This window comes from Zootoca vivipara, chromosome 12, assembly GCF_963506605.1.
Source record: "Zootoca vivipara chromosome 12, rZooViv1.1, whole genome shotgun sequence".
NCBI classification, from domain to species: Eukaryota; Metazoa; Chordata; class Lepidosauria; order Squamata; family Lacertidae; genus Zootoca; species Zootoca vivipara.
Genome location: NC_083287.1, coordinates 37,426,273 through 37,441,343, shown reverse-complemented (window position 1 = coordinate 37,441,343; position 15,071 = coordinate 37,426,273). Strand labels below are relative to the sequence as shown.

At 47.5% G+C, this 15,071-nt stretch overlaps 2 protein-coding genes across 7 annotated transcripts in view; one reads left to right on the top strand and one right to left on the bottom strand.

Moving 5' to 3' along the window:
• PIP4K2A (phosphatidylinositol-5-phosphate 4-kinase type 2 alpha) overlaps positions 1 to 15,071 on the top strand; it is a 164,747-nt gene that overhangs the window by 53,555 nt on the left and 96,121 nt on the right. For all 3 annotated transcript variants that reach the window (XM_035129618.2, XM_035129621.2, XM_060280824.1), the window contains one exon: positions 13,533 to 13,614. The gene's annotated coding sequence lies outside the window, so the exon portion shown is untranslated. The remainder of the gene's footprint in view (positions 1 to 13,532; positions 13,615 to 15,071) is intronic.
• ARMC3 (armadillo repeat containing 3) overlaps positions 1 to 15,071 on the bottom strand; it is a 76,713-nt gene that overhangs the window by 55,830 nt on the left and 5,812 nt on the right. For all 4 annotated transcript variants that reach the window (XM_035129610.2, XM_060280823.1, XM_060280822.1 and 1 more), the window contains 2 exons: positions 13,473 to 13,561; positions 10,536 to 10,584 (listed from right to left, as the gene is read on the bottom strand). In XM_035129610.2, the coding sequence (XP_034985501.1) occupies positions 10,536 to 10,583 (48 nt within the window). In that variant the 5' untranslated portion in view covers position 10,584; positions 13,473 to 13,561. Of the gene's footprint in view, positions 1 to 10,535; positions 10,585 to 13,472; positions 13,562 to 15,071 lie in introns of those variants that run through there.

Below are 15,071 nucleotides of genomic sequence, written 5' to 3'. Positions count from 1 at the left end.
CGGATCCCACATGTGAGCCACTCCACCCTTTTTTGCTATGTGAAAAAGTGAAGTACATCACAAAAAATATAATTCAAAGACTTAATATGTTAATATGGATGGACCCTCAGTGAATAGAGCATATGCTTTCCATGCAAACAGTGACAGGTTCAATCCTTGGCACCTCCAGGCAGGACTGTGAAAGACTCCTGTCTGAAACGCTGAAGAGCCACTGCCAGTCACTGCAGATAGTATTGACCAAGACCAATAGTCTGACTTGGGGTAAAGCAGCTCCCTGTGCCTTAGAGAGGTTTATAGAAAGCAGCAGAGTATAAAATAATATTACCAGATAGCTCTCTGGGTTCTTGATTCTTCTACAATCCATGAGACTCTGATTGCCCTTGAATGGCTGTATAAATCTTAGGATTCAGACAACTGCCCTTTTCTTCCTATTAAACTTCCAGTTCCCTATGGCCAATGGCTAAACCAAAGTGGAGCCTGTTATGAATTTACTATATGCATTGGCAGATCCATACTGGCCCTCTAAGGTGGAGCTGGATCCTGGGTGGCGGCCGCTATTCACAAGCACCAATTCTGCAAAGTTTCTTCCTCTTTCACAGCATTCCACACACGGCCAGCTATGCTAATTTCAACAGAAATTTTGCACATCTTCCCACACATGCCCCTTTAAACTAATAGAAGTTTTGTACAGCATAAGTGCTTGGCGGATTGCTCTCATAATGTCAAATGGAGATTTAAAATATTTTCCATACATTATGAATAAACCTGGAGAAATGTTGCCGCTCCCTTGTGGATCCAAAGCATTCTTTAGGCAACAGGAATGACTTAATTGTTTGATGCCAGGCAAGACTCCAAGAAGTTTTTGGCAACATCAGTTTGTTGTTCTGCTCACTGGAGAGCCAGCAAAGCACTCTCTAGAAAATAATCTGAGCAAAGCAATCTCTCTCCATACAGCTAAATGCATTCAAAGATAGTGACAGAATTTGGCCATAGATTGCATATTCTGCACTACTAACTATAGTGGATATTCTAGTCTATAGTGGATATTTTTAAATATATTATAAAAATAGAATGGCTCTTCTTGTGCTGCCTTCACATAAGTTTGTATCTCAAAGGCCAGCTCTCCATGATGCCCGACCGGTCAAAGCACTGTCATGATTCAGCCATCTGGAAGCGATGCAAAATGTTCATTTCCATTTCTGACCTTTCTCAAACAGAGAGAGCTCTGCAATGAAATCCAGCTGTTCCGACCCTATTTAATAGATTGCTTGAAACCAGCATAGTTTGAGAAAGGGCAAATCCTTCTAAAAGCCTTTCATTCTTCAGTTTAAATCAAACATTTTGGAATGCTTTACATTCAAACAAAATTAAGTACTTTTATCATGCTCAATTAAAACAGTATCTTGGATCTGGACCAACTATTTTTTGCCAAGCCTACACCATGTTGGGTCCCATCTACATTGTGGGAACAATTTTAAGAACATTAATATGGTTAGAAATGCCAGTCTTTCTAGTTCCTGGTTCAACAGTGCATCTAACAGACAGATACTATGCATGTTTGCTCAGCTGCAAAGGCCACTGCCCTCAATGGGACTTATTCTCAAGTAAGTACTGTATGCAGAGTATTGCATTCTAAGCCGCAATCTGAACAAATTTTATTTCTTAATAATAACATGAGAGCAATGAGCAAGACAGCAAAGTTTTTTTTAACAAAATCATAGAAGCCTTGGGTAGATTTCTTTGTACTGAAATAAGAGCAAGGTAAAATCAGTTCAGTTATTGAAGTTTTATGGAAATTTCTGTAAATATATTTTCTTTTAAATTTCACAGAAGACAAAAGTCTGGCTGAAACAAACAAAATGAGAGTATGAAACTATAGTGTATAGTGTTGGAAACTAATGACTCAAAACTCAAGACCTTGGTGTCAAAGGTGAGAAGTCTTTTTCACAGTGCATCCTATTCATGTTTACTCAGAAATATGAGTAAACCGCCCTGAGACCTCCAGGTATAGGGCGGTATATAAATTCAATAAATAATAATAAGTTCTACCGTGTTGAACAGAATTTGAGCAAGTGTGTAATGTAAACAGTTGAAGCCATTCTGGGAGATTTTGGAAGTAGTAGAGTCTCCTTATCTATATCACTGTTCATTCTAGTACTTCTCAAATTCTGATTACTGTAGTTCCAAGCCATACCTCTGAATTGGCTGAGAACTTTATATAAACTTCATATGTCTGGGAAACAAACTCCGACTAGGATGCAATTTAGCTGCCAGCCTTCGGTTCATACAAACAGATGCAGATCACAACACTTATGGATAATCTCTGAAGTTTAGCAAGGATGTCTATACTAGACTCAGAGAAATATAAACTTTGACACTGGACAGTCAACACACGTTTGTTGGAATATTTTACACAACATACCACCAAGCCTGTAAGGACTAAACATTATTAGGCTAGAAGAGTAGACTTTCATGGTTCAGCATGATAGGATAGCAACAAAATAATTTATGCCCACTATTTCCAAGAAAGATCCAAAAGAGTAACTTTAAAAATACAAGATACTGATGACCACTCACATTATAAAGAGCTTATAACCCACCTACTCTCAGCAGCCAGAAGCATCATAGCCAGACACTGGAGACTTCTGTCAGGAGTAAACATGGACCAATGGTATCAAATAGTATGGGAAGCAGCCTTACTAGAAAAACTAACCAATAAACTGAAACTGACAAGGGTACAAATAGAAGATGCCTTCACCCCGATATGGTTCCCCTTTATCACATACATAGCCCAACAAGATGACAACAAGAATCCACTGACAGCATGCAAACCAATCTGGCTAACCTAATCCAAAAATCCACACACACCCCACACACACATAAACAAATCTCAACCAAAGACTGCCAACCACACCCTAGGCCACCTCAAGCTCTCTCACCACCAAGGAAATACAACAAGCGAATAGTAGGAGAACCCATACAAGGGACACTGCCACAAAACCCCACACATACACTAGGTAGGAGAACAGAAGAATTATCACCTCACCCCACCCCACTCACCATCCCCCATCCCTCTCTTGCCCCTCTTTTCTTCCTAACCTAATTGTCACAGTGGCCGGAGTGGACTACTTCAGAGTAACGACGCTACGCAGCTCTGCATTTTATTCTTTTATTGGTGCTGCGTATTTACAGTGCTCAAGTCATTGCTATTTACACGGAGCGATGTTGTCAGTCGGTTTCAGAACCTCCTAATGGCTTTTGGCGCGTCTTTCTCCAGCACAAAAGCTTTGGCAGACCCATCCTCTTGCCCCTCCTCTTCCTGCGTAATTCTGGAGTTGGAGGGATGGGTCTTCCCCCCTTGCTTGCCCCTTCCTGTCCCACCTGGGACCCTGGCTCCTCTACCTTGCCTGAGCCTCGGACACGACTTCCTGCTTCCCCACTGGAATCGGAACTCTCCCTGCTTTCCCCTTTGCTCGGGGACGGGCTTGAACTCAGGAGGGGAGGGACTTCGCGATATCCCCTGTCCCTCACATCCACCCCCCTCCCAAGCTCTCCTTCACCCCTCCCCAGGCCCCCCCCATGTGTCGGTGACGACTGGAAGCCTAAGAACTCAGTGCTCTCCGAGCCCGTTGGTGTGAATACCTCCCCCCAGTCCTGCGAGCCCCCCCCTTCCGCCTGGGCGGACGGGAATCCCAAAAAGTCCGTGGCGTCAGAGCTGGTGGGGGTAAAAACGTTCTGCCAATCTGCTCCTTCCTCTGACTGGGTGGATCTCGGTGACACCCATACCTCATCCTCTGGTTCCTCAAACTCCGCTTCCCAGCGCCATGGTGAGCTGCTCTCCCGTGCCTCCTCCTCCTCCCCCTCCCTTTCCATGTGCCAGGGCTTGGGTCTGTGGGGAAAGAGGGCGTGAAATTCTTCCACCAAGAATTCCTCCTGTATCTGAGTGGCTGGGACCCATTCATTCCGGGACGGTGGAGCATCCTCCCATGCCATGAGGTACTCCAGTCCCCCCACCCCCCACCTTGAATCCAGGATGGCCGTGGCCTCATTGAGTTGCTCCCTGCCTTCCCTCTCCCCCCCTCCCTCGGGGGTTTGTTCGCTGTCTCGGAGCCTGCTGCTTTCCCTGTACGGCGACAGCAGCGATCTATGAAACACTGGATGCACCCTCATGTCCTCTGGCAGTGCCAGCCTGTATGCCACCGGGTTTACCTGTTGCGTGACCGTGAAGGGGCCCAGCCTTTTGGGTGCCAGCTTTTTGCACCTCCCTCTGGTGGGAAGGCCCTCCGAGGACAACCACACCTTGTCCCCCACCCTGATGACCTCCCCTTGTCGCCTGTGGCGATCTGCCCCCTTTTTGTACGCTTCCTTGGCCCTCTCCAAGTGTTCTCTGAGCTGCTGGTGCACCGTCTCCAGTTCCTCTGCCCAATCCTCAGCCTGTGGGCCCTCCTCCTCCTCCTCCTCCCTCTCCCTCTCTGGGAAAGATCTGAGGTCGCGCCCGTAATTGGCCTTAAAGGGCGACACCCCTGTGGAGACGTGCACTGCATTGTTGTAGGCAAATTCTGCTAGTGGCAAGCGATCCACCCAGTCCGTTTGCCGCTGGCTGACGTAGCATCTCAGGTACTGCTGCAGAATGGCGTTGACCCTCTCCGCTTGTCCGTTGGTCTGCGGGTGTCTAGCCGTCGACAAGCTGACCTCCACCTGCAGGAGGTTCATGAGCCGCCGCCAGAACCTGGAAACAAATTGGCGGCCACGATCCGAAATAACCCTTAAAGGTAATCCATGCAGTCTGAAAATGTGATCAACAAACAGTTTGGCTGTCTCTTCTGCCGAGACTGCCCTGGCACACGGTATAAAGTGACACATTTTGGACATAAGGTCCACCACCACCAACACTGCAGTCTTACCCCTGGACGAAGGCAGATCTGTGATGAAGTCCATGGACACCACTTCCCACGGCCTGTGTGGTGTGGCTAAGGGCTCCAGCAACCCTGGTGGCGCTGCTCTGACCACCTTCGCCCGCTGGCAGGTGGTACAGCCCCTTACATAGTCTCGAACATCTTCCCGCACCCCTGGCCACCAGAAGTGTCTCATGACTAGGTGAGCGGTTTTGTCCCTTCCAAAATGCCCCGCTGTAGGGTTGTCGTGCATCTGCTTGAGGACCGTACGTCGAAGCTGGGTGTTGGGTAGGTACAGCGCACCCTTGTAGAAAAGCAGCCCTCTGCGTTCTGCAAAGTCTTTTGCCTGCTCCCTCCCCCCTCTCAGTTCTCTGAAGATGCGGTTGGCAAATTCATCCGCTGCCGTCAGTGCTGTGAGTTCTGCCTCGCTCACCACAGCTGCTCCGCAGGACCATGCCGACGGGGGGAAAATGTGCCTTGGGGCTGGTGGCGCCTCCTCCTCCATGTACTCTGGCTTGCGGGAGAGGGCATCCGCCCTGACATTCTGCTCCCCCGGGATGTAGTGGATGGAGAAGTTGAAGTTCGAGAAGAACTCTGCCCACCGTATCTGCCGCTGGTTGAGCACCCTGGCAGTTCTCCAGAACTCCAGGTTCTTGTGGTCTGTGCACACCTGGATGGGGTGCTTCGCGCCCACCAGGAAGTGTCGCCAGTGCTGGAACGCAGCGTAGATCGCAAGAAGTTCCCTATCAAACACTGTGTAGTTGCGTTCAGGCTGTGTCAGCTTCCTGGAGAAGCAGGCACAGGGTCTCCACTCCCTGTTGGCGTCCAGTTGCAACAAAATTGCGCCCACAGCTTTTTCAGAAGCATCTGTCTCAATGCGTAGGGGCGCGTCCTGCACCACATGGAACAGGTTTTGGTCTGAGGCGAACACTCTCTTGAGGCTTTCGAACGCTGCTTGCGCCTCTGGTGTCCACTTGAACTTCTGCTTGCCTCTCAGGCAGTCCGTGATGGGAGCCGTAACGCGAGAGAAGTTCTTGATGAACTTCCTGTAGAAGTTAGCGAAGCCTAGTAGGCGTTGGGCATCTTTGCGCGTCCTGGGGCTGTGCCAGTCCAGGATGGCCTGCACCTTGTCCTTGTCCATCGCCAGCCCCTTGTCTGACAGCTTGTAGCCCAGGAAGTCCACCTCTTTGGTGTGAAACTTGCACTTCTCCAGCTTCACATACAGGTGGTGCTCCTTCAGGCGTTGCAACACCTCTCTGACATCTTTCACATGCTGCACTGGGTCATTCGAGTAGATAAGGATGTCATCTAGGAAGACCAAGCATTTCCTGAAGAGGAGGGACCCCAGGACGTGGTGCATGAAGGCCTGGAAGCATGCTGAGCCCCCTTGCAAACCGAAGGGCATCACCAGATATTCAAAAGAGCCCAGAGGCGTGAACATCGTGGTTTTCCATTCATCTCCTTCCCGGATCCTGATCAAGTTGTACGCCCCCCTTAGGTCCAGCTTGGTGAAAATCTTGCCCCTGCGTGCCGCTGTCAGGAGATCATCCACTCTGGGCATGGGGAAAGCCACGGGCTCTGTCACCGAATTCAGCCGTCTAAAGTCCACCACAAGACGGCGCTGTTGCGTGTCTTTCTTGTCCACCCAGAAGACCGGGCTGCCCCCTGCTGCCTTGCTTTCCCTTATGAACCCCCGCTTGAGGTTCTTGTCGATGAAAGCGCGCAGATCCTCCAGCTCCTGGTCTGACATGGCGTACAGCTTGGCTGGGGGTATCGTCGCCCCTGGCACCAGGTTGATCTGGCAGTCAAAAGGCCTGTGCGGGGGTAGGTGGTCGGACTCCGCTTCGCTGAAGACCTCCTGCAGGTCCCAGTACTGCTTGGGTATTGCCTCACCCCCTTTGATATGCATGGTGGCCACCGTGGCTATCGGAGGCCCCTCCCCTGGTTGGTGCTGCATGCAATGTTCCAGACAAAAGTCTGACCCAAACGTGATGCACCTCTGGTGCCAACTGATGGAGGGGTCGTGGCGCGCCAGCCAGCTCATGCCCAAGACGATGGGGGGGTCTGAGATGGTGGTGACGTTGAACGCCAGTGTCTCTGAGTGCCTTCCCACCGTCATTCTCATGGGGGGGGTTTGATGTGTGATGGCCCCTCCCAGCAGCTCCCTGCCGTCAATGGTTGCTACGTGCAGAGGAAAATCCAACTGCGAAAGCTGGATTTGGTGCTCTTCTGCAAAGCTTCTCGAGAAGAAGTTGGCGGACGCCCCACTGTCAATTAAGGCGAGGACCGTCAGGGGATAGCCATTTGGGAGCGTTAGCGTCACTTCTAGAACCACTCCTGCTCTGGGAGGGGTGGGCTGGCTCTGCACCTCTCTGTGCGGGTGGGCGGGCTGGGGCTGTTGTCTGCTGACTGTGCCTGGCTGCTGCCCCTTGTCTCCTGCAGCCAGGCTTTCCCGTTTCCCTGCTGTGGTGCTGCGTCAGTGGGGGAGGGCACCACCGTTCCCGCCTTTCCTTGCCACTCCCTGCGATGTGGGCAGTCTCTGACGAGATGCTGGGGTGAGTTGCAGAGAAAGCAATTCCCGCCCCTTCCCTCCTTGCGTCTTGGCGCCGCTGGGGTTTGAAAAGCCCGCGCGCGCGCGCTATCAATCTGCATGGGCTCCTGGTCCTGGCTGGCTCCAGGCGTGGCCTGAAAGGGTTGTTGAGGGAGTGGCTTCTCCTGCGACCGTGGGAACCAAGCCCGCTTTGCGCGCGTCGCTTGCTTGTCGTTCCACCGGGATTCCTGCCTCACCCCCACCGCCAGAGCTGCTTTGCTCAGCTGATCCATAGTACTGGGCTTTGGACCTCTCGAGAGTTCATCCTTCACCTCCTCGCTCAAACCCAAGTAAAACGCAGCTTGCATGGGAGGCGAATCCAAAACCCACCCCAGTCTGTGCACCAGCATGGTGAATTTCGCCCAATATGCGCGAACTGTCATATTTCCTTGGCGTAAATTATGCAGTTCCTCCTTAGTCTGGTCCAAATGACTATCGGACGAATACATCGTCCTCAAACCTTCTAGAAATTGTTGGACATTTTTCATGCAAGGATTCTTGGTTGCGATTAATGGTCTTAGCCACTCCCTGGCTGCTCCGGTGAGATGTTCCACAATAAACGCTACTCTGTGCTCATCATCGGGGAACTCATTCTGGTGCAGCTCAAGAGCATACACGATCTCAGTCTCAAAGCCCTGAAACTCCTTCGGGTCTCCATTGAACTTGCTTACAAGGGTCCCTGCTCTCCTTCCTGGCAGCACTTGGACTTGGGGAGCCCCTCCCGCCTTGTTTTTCTCTGCATCCAGCTTGTTTTGGAGGTCTACCGCCACCGCCCTTAAATGCTGCTCTTTTTCCTGGAGCTCTCTCACCTGTTCCGCAAGTTGTAGCCGGTCGTCCTGGACCTTCTTAGTCTCCTCTTTAGCTGCCTTCAATTCTCCCTGCGCCTGCAGCGACAGCTGTTGCAGTTCTAGCTGGGCTTGCTCAGCGATCTGCCGCCACTTCTCCGCCTCGGACACGCTCATCCCGGCAACTCCGAAGTAGCCCAAAAATGATTAGGAGGTTGCTGTCACAGTGGCCGGAGTGGACTACTTCAGAGTAACGACGCTACGCAGCTCTGCATTTTATTCTTTTATTGGTGCTGCGTATTTACAGTGCTCAAGTCATTGCTATTTACACGGAGCGATGTTGTCAGTCGGTTTCAGAACCTCCTAATGGCTTTTGGCGCGTCTTTCTCCAGCACAAAAGCTTTGGCAGACCCATCCTCTTGCCCCTCCTCTTCCTGCGTAATTCTGGAGTTGGAGGGATGGGTCTTCCCCCCTTGCTTGCCCCTTCCTGTCCCACCTGGGACCCTGGCTCCTCTACCTTGCCTGAGCCTCGGACACGACTTCCTGCTTCCCCACTGGAATCGGAACTCTCCCTGCTTTCCCCTTTGCTCGGGGACGGGCTTGAACTCAGGAGGGGAGGGACTTCGCGATATCCCCTGTCCCTCACACTAATACTGCATGCAATACTAATGTCTCACAACAAATGAAACTTATCTGTAGAAAACACAACTTGAAAAAAGAGTCAATGCATGTATTTTTGCAAACTAAGAAATCTTTAATAACAATATAAAAAAACATTCTTTGCTTCAACATTTTTTACTTTATGGGGGAAAGCAGAAATCCTCTTTATGAATGGTTTTATTGCAACAAAGGTAAAATAATGTTGGGATAATTCTTCTAAAATATCTTGAAAACAATCTTTTCAAACATCTTTTAATTTGTATAACAAGTTTAGAAATATAAACTGCAGTTTATAGTCCTTGTATTTTAACTACTCGTGATTTATTCTTCCAGTTTTATGAAACCTGAGAACAGTTCAATCACTTAAAAAAGAAACAGGATACCTGAACCTAGTTTCCACAAAAGGAAAAAGCCAGGTGTCCTTTGTAAATGAATGTACTCCTCTCCTTGATAGGAAAGCAGCATACAGTGGTGGGAAGCAGACTAGATCACCTAATACAGTATGCTTTTGATTTGGGTGGAAGTGAAATAATTACTCCCATACCAGATCCCTTCCTTCTGCTGCTTCTACTGAGGTTAAAAATGGAGCAGAAAGATTTGCACAAGTTGTGAAGGAAACAGTCAGGTGGCAGAAAAGAGGTATATTGGGCTAAGCTAGCACCCCCAAACTTGTACAGCTTTCTGGAACAATTTTATACATGACATTCCATACAGAAGAAGATGATGAAGAATTTGTTCCCACCATATTTTAATGTTCTCAGTTTTGAGCACTGAAGACTATTCTAAAATTTCATGAGATGATGGAAAGATGTGCTTCAGAACAATCAGGGAACAGATCAATTGCTGGAGTCCTATGTTTGAAAACTGAAACAACAATTTACATCTTGATCCTTAGCATAGCAGTAGATGTCAGTGGAACCTGTTTTTTCATGTAATGACATTGATTCGTTGAGCCCTTTTATATGTGACTTCATGCAAGCTGTAAATGTTTTATTTATTTAAATGTATATCCTAACCTTCACTATGTAGACTTAAGGTGGACTACTGGCAGCCTGAAACAACAAATAAGCCACATCGTGCACAACAACTCCAAGGCTCTAATCCTAACCCCGCTTCCCAGGAATAAGCCCCACTCAATTCTATAGGATTTGCTTCTAAGTAGACATTGATGAGCCCAGGGGTGCTATCTTTTAGGGGCCGAGCACTTTTGCTCCCTCCCCCTTTTTCATAGGGGTACACCTGCATACTGTTTTTTTCTAGACCGAGGACAAAGCTCACATATAATCAGACTTGAGATCCACCTTTATTCCACAGGTAGTGGTAACCCAATGTCCACAGTCGAAACCTTTCTTTTCTATTTTTCTACTTCTTCCAAGAAGAAAAAGGCCTACCGTAATATAATATTTTTCAGAAAATCAATGTGATTGGTCCCTCTGTTTACATACACAGTCCAACTGAAACAAAAATGTTATTATCTTTACAAGACATTTTTAGAAGCAGAAGGGGAAGTAAGTGGGAGTAAAGATTGAAGGCAGAGAGCAAACTTGAATGTTATAATTGTGAAACATTTTCATTTTTATAGTGAGGAGTGTTTTATAAACTTACCACATCCTTGGGAGGAGGCTCCACTTCCTTTTTTATTTTTTTACCCATTCTAAAAACAAACAAAAGAGCAGATGATGAACAGACGAGCAATGTTGCGTGGACACAGTTTACACAGGGTTTCAACCATAATTCAGTAGACTTCATGGAATGATTATTACTGGAGTGAGGAATGATTCTTAGATTTACTTTATCTGCTGAATACAAGCTGTTAGGAAAAGCCTTTTATCTCTTGGGCATCCTGATATAATCCATGGCTCTAGCAGTTGCTAAAGCAATAGCAGCTCAATTTCACTTGCTTCAAAAAGCTCTTATAATGCCACTCACTAGCTCTTAAGGATGCTTTCAAACTTCAGAAATAACCAGATTTTGGTTGTGATAAGTGAGACCATTTTCTGCACTTACTGGAGTTTAAAAAGTTTGGCTTTATTTTCAGATGCGTTTTAAGGCAGGCACATGTACATTTACGGACATTTGCTGGCACTTTTTGCATTCACAGAGCTGTATCATTTACACATACTGATCGTGCATTTGGCTAGCACTAAGCAAATCTGTTCATATGTGTTTAGTGGGAAAATAAAAAGGGGGTTGGTATTTATAGCAAAGCCCAAAGCAGATGAGGCCAGAATGCCAGCAATTATATTGTATATTTATATTAGATCTCAGCTAGAATATAAAGTACACAAAAATTCAATCAGAGGAAGAACCATGAACATGACATACAACTCTAGTTATAATTGGAATCTGTGGTTGCAATTTATGAGCTGACTTCACAATGTGTACTATTATGAAGTGTAACCACTAAAACTCAGCAGGAGGTCTGTCAATTCTCAGTACAATATACAAGTCAGCACAGCAATGGCATGAAGACAGATAGGAGCTTAGGAAACAGAGTGACTGTTATAAAAAAGGCTTCAATTGAAATCATTGGTTCTGCATAGGAATATACTTTCAGCTTTTCTCTACAACTAAGCTCAGCAGCGTGCCAAAAGTAGAAACGTATACAATGATAGCTTCTTGGAAAAAAGTTTAGATTGATAAATGTAATCGCTTCTTGAAAAAAAGTTTAGATTGATATAGTAAATGTAATCGCGATTCACTTCTGCAATCTTTGTGCATGGAACATTTTACAAGGGAGAGATGGGTTTCCCAACCCTGTGTTACAAGGCTGAAGGAGCGTGTTTAATCTTCCTCTGTTAATTCTCCTCTATAAAAGCCGTACATAAACACACACATGGTCATTTAAACACATACACACAGACTCTAAAACACAGAGCATGTATAACTGCAGAGGAAACACTGGAAAGGAGGACTTGTCAGCAGAACTTTGGCAGGAGAGCACAGGACGAGTTAAACCCATCCGTTTGCCAATTCTCCCTTCAGGGCTGTCTTAAGCCTATCCAGCACTGTGGTTCAGAGATCCCTCCGGCTCCCCGCCCCCCCTCCCAGCCGGAAAACCTCTGAGGCGCCGCTCCCCCTCCCCGATTCCGCCATGCTGTGGCTTCTGCTTTTCGCTCGCCGCGAGCAGGATCGGCCGGACTCACGCTCCGCCGGGCAGGGCCAGGCACGGCAGGCCACCGGAGGGGGCAGCCTGATGGGTGGGGACACTGCCAGCTGTTGTCCGCCTCCGCCTCCTCGGCCAAAGCGGCTGTGCGGTGCTGCCCTCCAGGCAGCTCTGGCTGCAGCGCCGACGGGAGGCTCGTGGACGGCTTCCCCGCAACGGCGCCCGCAACCCGAGAAGAGGCAGGCGAGGGCGATGCTGCCGGCGGGGATTGAATGCTGCTCCTCCGGCAGGGAGGAGGCTCCAGGCACAGCGCGGCATGGCGGAGGCGCCCTCCAAAGCGCCTCCAGAACTTGGTGCCATGGCGCCTTGTGCCAGTAGCCTCTATGGCTAATACTCCCTTGCAAGTGCCTTCTCCTTATCCCTACATTAATGTTAATGTTTCTGTTTGAGCAGCATACGTTTGCCAGGCTAGTATGTAGTTTTGCCCAAACCAACATAGCTAATGCATATATATGCCTATATATTTAATACCTAGATATATTAATTTAATATCTTCACTTTCTTTTCGCTGCAAATTAAAATATATAGGCTTCCCACAGAAAACTGATTACCATTTGATTTTCTCTGTGATCCTAAGCCAGGGGTCTCCAAACTAAGGCCCGGGGCCCGGATGCGGCCCAGACACCTTCTAAATCCGGCCCGCAGACAGTCCAGGAATCAGCATGTTTTTACATGAGTAGAATGTGTCCTTTTATTTAAAATGCATCTCTGGGTTATTTGTGGGGCATAGGAATGCGTTCATATTTTTTTCCAAAATATAGTCTGGCCCCCCACAAGGTCTGAGGGACAGTGGACTGGCCCCCTGCTGAAAAAGTTTGCTGACCCCTGTCCTAAGCACTGCCTCAACCTGATAGCACCAACTTCAAGTTTGCCAACCCACTTAAATGTATCACATAAATGTAGCTGAAAAGCATAATTCTGCCTGTAAGGGGAGCGGGGCAGGGAGAGCTTTGAATAGCTTCAAGAGCAGGAAGTGTACAATTATATAATAAGCACTTATTTAAATATGGTATTGATTCTCTGGAGTTCTTGACCCTGGGCTCTCATTTACACCTGTGCTAGCTGAAGATCTAACCTCAACATCTTGAACTAATAAGTGACGATATAACCTCATCATCTTGAATTCATGTGAGGTTTTGCTCTATACAAGGTGTAACTACACAAGCTCAGAGGTGAGGCTGCAGAATCAAATTTTCACCTTGGGATTTCATTTAGAGTGTTTTGAATTATATAATTTCCCTGCTTTGGTACATCTAAACTGCATTCACCTCACCCGCACCCCCTCTCCCAGTACAATAACAACATAAGAATGCACTAAGATTTGCAGGAAAAAATATTGCTATGAAACAACTATTCGTTTTCAGGAACTTAATTACCTTTTTTACCCCACGGCCTATAACCAGGATCCAAATTAATTGTCTTCTTTTCCTTGCTAGTTCACTGGATTCGTTCTATCTTCTGAAACCTGAAGCAACACAGAACAAGAAATGCTTTCATTTATTGGCAACTAAAAAATAGGTATGTTATAATTAAGTGGAATTATTTCTGTTAATCACACAAATGTACACAGATGTTGAAAAATTATGAACCAGGAGCACTTTCCCCCTCAGTTATGTAAATTCCTGGTTGATTAGCATCACGGTTGTATTGCTGATTACTTAGTCAATGTGCAGGCTTCTGTCTTTAGCAGAAACTTCCTGCAACAAATTCGAATACTTCTTGGCCTCATCCTTTTCCCAGCTGTGTTTACATGACCAAGGCAAATCATATTTAATGTGCAGCAACAGAACCTATTCCAAACCTAACTTCTGTACTATACACATATATTCCTAACTGAATGAAGAGGAATAGGAGGGTAACAGTATCCTCTTTGAGTGATACATATAAATGGTGGTAAACCACTTTTCCATGCGCTCTGGTTTCCATCATGGTGTTTCGTTGCGCCAGAAGCAGTTTAGTCATGCTGGCCATATGACCTGGAAAGCTGTCTGTGGACAACATAGGCTTTAACAATGCTTATCTCCAGCAGGGTAAATTTACACCAGAGAGTGGTAGGGTAGGAGAAGGAGACAAAACAATGCCACAGTCCACTCTCCATTCCGTAAACATGATTAAGGCAGGGGCGGAGGACGGGAGGTGCGGTAGGGGCGGGCCGCCCTGGTGTCACCACCGAGGAGGGTGACAAAATGCCGGGTGGCACTCACCGCGGGGCGTGCAACGCGCCCAATCCATGTGTCTCTCCTGGAAGAGACACGGTGGCTTCGGCATGCACAGGCTCCGCGCTGCCTATATGGTCCGCCCGCTGCATCCTCCCCAGCTGTAGGGCGGCTGAGTGGGAGGAGACAGGCAGACTCCGGAGGCCCCGTGATGTGCCCTGCCCCATGGGTGGAGTGCCTCGCCCCTGGATGCACCGCCCCAGGCGCCCAAGCGGCTTCCTCCGTCGCTGGATTAAGCGAGTGAGAATATTAAGAATGCATTGGTATGTAGTCTTATATATTGTCTGGGTCTTTGGTTCATTAAAAGTAATCATGCATGGCATGACATGAATGAGTAGCATGCTAGTACAGATAATGCATTTGCTCCCACTTCGCTCCTCCCTCTGTACAACAAGGTAAATAAACCAGAAATGAATATGACTGCTGAATCTGGGATTCCCATCAGTTGTTCTTCATCAAGACAAAATCATAAACCAATTTTAAACAAGGACTTGTTGTTGGTTTGCCAATTCTGGTTTGTTTAAGAATAATAAACCAGATTCCCGGGATCAAAAATCACGCAAAACTTTCCACTTATATGTGTTCATGCAAAGGGAGGAATAAAGAGGGAGGGAAGGGGCTGCCTATACCAGCACAGTACTCATTTACATTGTGGATTATTAAGCCATAACTCATGGCCTATCATTGTGTGCAAACACACACAGTCACTAGAAGATCCTGTCCCTAGCTGAAAACTCCAAAACCGAGTCTTGTAAGCTA